This window comes from Sceloporus undulatus, chromosome 11, assembly GCF_019175285.1.
Source record: "Sceloporus undulatus isolate JIND9_A2432 ecotype Alabama chromosome 11, SceUnd_v1.1, whole genome shotgun sequence".
NCBI lineage: Eukaryota > Metazoa > Chordata > Lepidosauria > Squamata > Phrynosomatidae > Sceloporus > Sceloporus undulatus.
Window position 1 is genome coordinate 3,695,992 of NC_056532.1, and position 6,073 is coordinate 3,702,064.

General features: G+C 52.2%; 1 protein-coding gene across 2 annotated transcripts in view; it reads right to left on the bottom strand.

The window, feature by feature from the left end:
* Positions 1–1,398: 1,398 nt before the first annotated feature.
* Positions 1,399–6,073, bottom strand: part of BCL7B (BAF chromatin remodeling complex subunit BCL7B) — a 6,278-nt gene continuing 1,603 nt past the window's right edge. Inside the window, exons 2-7 of one of the 2 annotated variants that reach the window (XM_042442864.1) lie at positions 5,355–5,430; positions 4,527–4,623; positions 3,590–3,760; positions 3,201–3,280; positions 2,413–2,530; positions 1,399–2,035 (exon numbers count right to left, since the gene is read on the bottom strand). In XM_042442864.1, the coding sequence (XP_042298798.1) occupies positions 2,438–2,530; positions 3,201–3,280; positions 3,590–3,760; positions 4,527–4,623; positions 5,355–5,430 (517 nt within the window). In that variant the 3' untranslated portion in view covers positions 1,399–2,035; positions 2,413–2,437. Of the gene's footprint in view, positions 2,531–3,200; positions 3,281–3,589; positions 3,761–4,526; positions 4,624–5,354; positions 5,431–6,073 lie in introns of both variants that reach the window. The other variant, XM_042442863.1, reaches the window with a different exon arrangement.

Here is a 6,073-nt window from a genome sequence, read left to right on the forward strand (position 1 = left end):
TCCTGGTTTACTTTCCATAGCCCAAGGCTTTTTGCATTTACTCGCCTTCTTTTCCAGATCTGGATCTCTTTGGCCCGCAGTTCCCATCATCCTCAGCCAGCGTAGGAAACGGCCAGGAAGTTGCAATACTCCCCTAGAGCACCCTGGGATTTGTAGTTCTGGTGTAACTAGGTTGCATGTGCGGATGTGCATTGCAGAATTGATCCAGTTCAACACCACTTTAACTGTCCTGCCTCCATGATAGGGAATCCTGGGATCTGTAGTTTGTGGGACATTGAGTCTTCTGTCAGAGAGAACTCTGGTGCCACAATAAAACTACAATTCCCAGGATTCCCTAGCCAGTTAGAGCCAGCTCCATAATACCACTCCAGATAACTTCTAGGGGTATGGCTGCACCAAGTTACAGCGCCCCTAAGGCAAACCTGTTGTAGGTTTTCTTGGCAAGATTTGTTCAGGTTTGCCATTGCCATCCTCTGAGGCTGAGAGAGTGTGACTTGCCCAAAGTGGGTTTCCATTGTTGAGCTGGGATTCGAACCCTGGCCTCCAGAGATGTAGTCCAGTGCTCAAACCGCTTCAGCCAGCAGCCTTTCGGACATTTCTGGACTGCAGCGCCCATAATCCATCGGCCGGATAGCTGTGTGATCTAGGCACGATGGAGTCTCATGCCAGGAACATCTGGAGGGCCACAGCTTGAGAGCGGAGGACCATGTTTTTTGCTCCTGCTCTGCTCCAAGAAAGTGGTGCTGAATTTGGTATCCACGCATCATGCAAACCCAGTGAGCATGGGACAGGCAAGATGGTGTCCAATGTACAGCCCCTCACTTATACCATCACCTAGGTTCCCAAACTGGTCCTCCAGGTGTTTTGGACTTCGGTTCCCAACCAACTCAGGAATTCTGGGAGCTGAAGTCCAAAACACCAGGAGCATCAACGTTTGGGAATCCCTGGACTGGGCTGAAGACATCTCTTTCCCAGCTCAAGATGGCCGCCGTCTGGCGCAAAGAAAAGGGAAGTGCGTAGGAGAAGCTCCCGGGGGATAGGGTCTTAACGGTTTTGTGGATTTGAAAAGAGATTTTAATGTTGTTATTGTGTTTAGTTTTGTTATACATAATTAGGCTTTTTGGATTTGTTTAGGATAAAGGGATAGACGGGTTTAGTTTTATGTTATTTTGCCATATTATGGTTATTATGTTGTATCTATGCAAGCCACCGCGATCCATCGGGAGAGGCAGGGTAATAATAATAATAGTAGTAGTAGTAGTAGCAGTAGTAGTATGTCCATCTCCTGCCCTTCCAGCCTCCAATGCGCATGGCCATTGCCTCTATGCGCCCCCCAAAGGATGCTCGCCCTCTTCTCGCTCTCAGTCCCCCAAACGCACATAAGAGTGTCTCAGGCAATCTCTATTTGAAATAGTTTAATTTTTAAAAAATATTCTCTTCAGTGCTAAAATATCTCTTTTCCTTCCCTGGGCAGCCAAGCGTCCCTCGACGTCACCACTGGCCACCGCAGGGCCTGGCTCGCATGCCCCCAACCTCCGCATGCGGGAGCCAGGCCTGCCGAAGGGGCATCAGCCGCTGAGCTCCCGGGTCGGTTGGGCAACGGATCCGCTCCGGGGTTTCACCCTTGCTTTAAGAGCGTTTTCCAAGGCGCTGAACTGTATCCCTGAACCAGTCCGACATCCTGTAGACCCCCCCCCCGCCCTTTATGTCAAAGAGCTCTCTAATATGTCGGACTCCATCATTCAAAAGGTTCAGGGCCTTGGACTGCTCCTTTAAAGCTAGCCAGGCAGCCGAATCCTGGCATGGATTAACTGCCCCAGAGGAGCAGACTGGGAGGGCGATTGCCCTGCTTAACAGCATCTTCTGCCAAGCGCCTGCTCCCCAGAGGCAGCATCCAAGCCTTTGCCCCCTGGGACTCCTCCTGAGCTCCCTTGGCTAGGGAAGGCGGCAACGGCAGCATCCTGGCGCAAATGGCTTCACCCCACAACTATTGCACTGCATCCCAGCTGGACCCTTGTAAGGTCCTCACGATCCCCTAAAAAGAGGAGGAGTAAGAAAGATGGGGAGGGCATGGACTTCTGGGGTGCCCAGTTAAGTGCTATAGTACCCCATCTTCCTTAGAAGGACCCCCACCACACACACCCCAGGAAGAGGAAAAAGAAAGAGCAAGACAAGAGAGGCCGCAAAGCCTCCTTCCTCAGGCGTGCAAAGTAGGGGTGGGTGGCGCAAGCCTGGCGCAAAGGGCACCCGGGAGATTATTGCACAGGCCACGGTGGGGAGAGGGAAGAAAGAGCAGGGTGTATCTTGGAGGACGGTGCCCAGGTCCCACAGAGGAGAAGACCATCTTTCAAAAAGGGCTGGCATTGGGGGGGGGGGGGGGGAAATCAGGCAGGCTCTCGGAAAGGGCCCCACCTCGAGGGAGAAGCCAACGGGCTGGCTAGCTTTCGGAGGCCGCTTGGCACGTGGCGTTCTGTTCGGCGCAAAATCTCTTGAGCGGCGGGGCTCCCGTGTCCTCCTCCCCTCCAGGCGCCTGTGGAAAAGGGAAAGAAGGGGAAAGGGAAAGGAGGAGAGGGCTGGTGAGTGACAGGCAGGGCATGGACTGGCCAGGACCCTGCTCTTCCACAGCGCTTCCCACAAGGAGACTTCAGCTGTGAAACAGAGACACAGGAGATAGTCTCTTGGAGGCAAATTGAGCACAAGGACTCTCATCTATTGAAAATAGGCTGGGTTGCCAAAGTGCAAGATCCCTCTCCAGCCCCTGGACTGCCCTTTTTCCGATCAAAAAGAAAAGTTTAATTGCCATCTGGCTCCATCCTGGAAATATTCAGGAGTGGCACCATTTCAGTCAGCTGTAGCCCCTGCCCCCGGACTGTAACATCAGAGTCTAGTGGCAATCATTTCCTAAGTCTCCAAAGGCTGGAGGTCTAAAGGAAACGGTTTTGGAAGCTGCCCCAAAAGCCTGCATTTGCCACTGATTTTTGGGCCTGTGCCTCTGGACCCTGATATGGCTGGGCCACAGACATGGTGGCTGGGGGCCCCAAGGATTACATGGCACAGTGAATCTACTCCAGGTTTCAACGCAGGCTGCGAAGAAGCCGTCCAACTGGCCGAACCCTATCCCTAAATAGATTGAGCACTTTGGAAAGCCCCTTTAAAGCTAGCCAAAACTGCCCCAATGACACGGGAGTCAAGAGTCTGACCTGTTTCTCAGGCGGCACCGGCTCTTCCTTGGTGAGAGTGGGCGGCTCATCGGCTACCTCTGAGGAAGGGAGGGCGGGCTCTGGAAAAGGAGAGAAAGTTTGGGATTATGCGGTTACTGCTAGCCTTGGTCCTTTCATTAGCCCTTCCCCTGCCCAGAATGGCTGGTGCCACTTCCCGTGCCAGGGACTGCCCACATGGGTCAGACTTCACTGCACCAATACTGATCCCACCAGTCAGGATACTGTCAGGAGACCTCATTTCTTTCTGCCTGAAGCCTGCCCCAAGCTGTCTAAAATGGATAGATGTTCCTACCAGAGGTGCCTGCAAAGGTGTTGGGGGAACCCCGGGGCAGGTTCATACAGGAAAACACAGTAAAGGCCCTCCTTACCTTCCAGGGGCTCCTGGCCGAGGGTGGGCGGCTGCGAATCATCTGTCCGGAAGTCCGAGGCATGGCTGGGACTCATGGACTCGCTCTGCTGAAGGCTGGGGCTGGAGGCAGGGCTGCTGTCCGCCTTCAGCTGGTAGGTGTCAGAGAGGGAACTCTGGTTGCTGTTTTCATCTGGAACGCCACAGGAAAAGGAATCTGAGGTCAGGTCTGCACTGGCCCAAATATTCTGGACCCAATCCCTTGTTACCTGGGAACTCCGGAGCAATGCTGGGCGACTGTTTACGCACACATCCACTGTGCTGCCCACTGTCAGGAGTCACACCTTCTGAGGTTGGAAACAAGGTGCCCAGGGTTGATCACACGGCTGGGCACCATGTTGTAACCTCCAAGGGAGTGACTAGTGCCAGTGGTGGTGGGCAGCACAGTGGGCCACTGTGGAAACAGCCACCTGGCATTGCTCCAGATTTCTTGGAAGGTCTGGAGCAAATAGTGCGCTTTTTAAAAAGTCAATGAAAGAAGAGATGGCCTGGATTTTCTGCAGAATGGGGAAAGCAGCCAAGAAGGCTCAGACCCAACTTCAGCTTCAGCTTCAGGTCCCAGTGGAGGCACTAACTCAGCCTCCTTGTCCTCTGAGTCCTCAACCCGACTGGGCATGGCCTTCCCATATGAAAGTCTGCAGTTGAATCAGACTTTTGGCCCTGCTTTGTAGCACAAGGGCAGGGGAAAACCAATGTACATGGCCCTGGGAGAAGGAGCCTACCAGAAGCCTCTACAATGGAAAGAGTAGAGCAGTAAGCCTCTCCATCCTTCCCCACAATCTGAAGGGTGCATGCCAGCTCTGGAGGGTGGGCACTGCTGCTCCTGCTTCCCAATTATTCCTATGACTTCCTACTCCAGGTGAGTACAACTCCCACCAACTGGGGCAAAGCCTACTCACCTTGGAACTCCAAGAGGAGGGAAGAGTTGGCCGTCGCTTCAGCTGGAAACCCGTTGGCCTCCCGGACAGCACTCCCACCAGACTTGGATTTCTCTTTCTTGAGAAAGGGAGAGAAGGGAGCTGGTGGGTTTGGCAGACGAAAGGGGGATGCGTCTCCCAATGACCCGTCCCCAAAGGGATACACCCTCTTTCCAGCCACCCAGTGGAAACTGGCAAATTCGGTTTGGAGGGATCCAGGTCACATCCTTTTGGAGAAAAGGGACTATAGTTGCCCAAAGAGGACTATAATGGCTCAAGGTGGAGAAACCTCTCTCAGCGGCGTTTGGGATAGACAGAGAGACGATAGTAATATTTACAGTATCTATAACCCGGTCTTCAGCCCTAAAAGCTCTCAATAATAATCAATCGTAGAATTATAGAGTTGGAAAAGACCCCAAGGGCCATTCAATCCTGTGCCATGCAGGAACTCTCAATCCAAGCATCCCTAACAGATGGCCATTCAGCCTCTGTTTAAAGTTCTCCAAAGACGGAGACTCCACTGTCTTCTGCTGTGAAACAGTTCTTAATGTCAGGAAGTTCCTCCTAATGTCCTCTTTTCCTGCAGTTTGAATCCACTGTTCTGTCTCACAGTCTCAGGAGCAGCAGGGAAAAAAACTTGCTCCATCCTCAATATAGCATCCCTTTGAATATTTAAACACCTCCTAACCATCTCTTCTCCAGGCTAATGTTTGGGTCTCTTGGTGTGTGTGGCCCTCCAAAGTCCCCCAAGGGTCCAGTGGGGGTCCCAAACCCCCTAACCGTTGCCCATCCCTGCCTTCTCCATCTCACCTCTTTGCTGTCAGCCACTGGCACCCACTTGAAGATCCGCAGAGAGGTGTCTCCCACCGTCACCCACTTCTTCTCCCTGGAGGAGGGCAGAAAAGAGAGGAGGCAAACATGAAGAGAGTGGTGTCAAGCTGCGTTATTTCAACAGTATGGATGCACCCCTCCAGCCAGGTTCAGCAAGTCCCCATACAACTCTCTCAGACAGCCCTACCTCACAGGGTTGTTTTAAAGCTGAAAGTAAAGGAGAGCTGCGTTTAAAAGCAGCTCTCTGGAAGGGAGGTAAGATAGAAAGAAGAGTAATAAACCAGCATCACGTTGTGGTTTGAGTGTTGGACTATAAGTCAGGAGACCAGGGTTCAATTCCCAGCTCAGCCATTAAACCGACCGGGTGACCTTGGGAAGCCACTCTCTCTCAGCCTCAGAGGATGGCCATGGCAAACTCCTCTGAACAAATCTTGCCAGGAAAACCCCAGGATAGGGTTGCCAAAAGTCAGAGAAGTCAGAGAAGACTCAAAGGTACACAACAACAACAACAACAACTGGAAGTACTAAAACAAATGATAGATACTTGTTCATAGAGAATCACTGGAGAATATTTGCCCATAGGGAATCATTGGGGAATAATGGCCCATAGGGAATCATTGGGGAATAATGGCCCATAGGGAACCACTGGGGAATATTTGCCCATAGGGAATCATTGGGGACTATTTGGCCATAGGGAA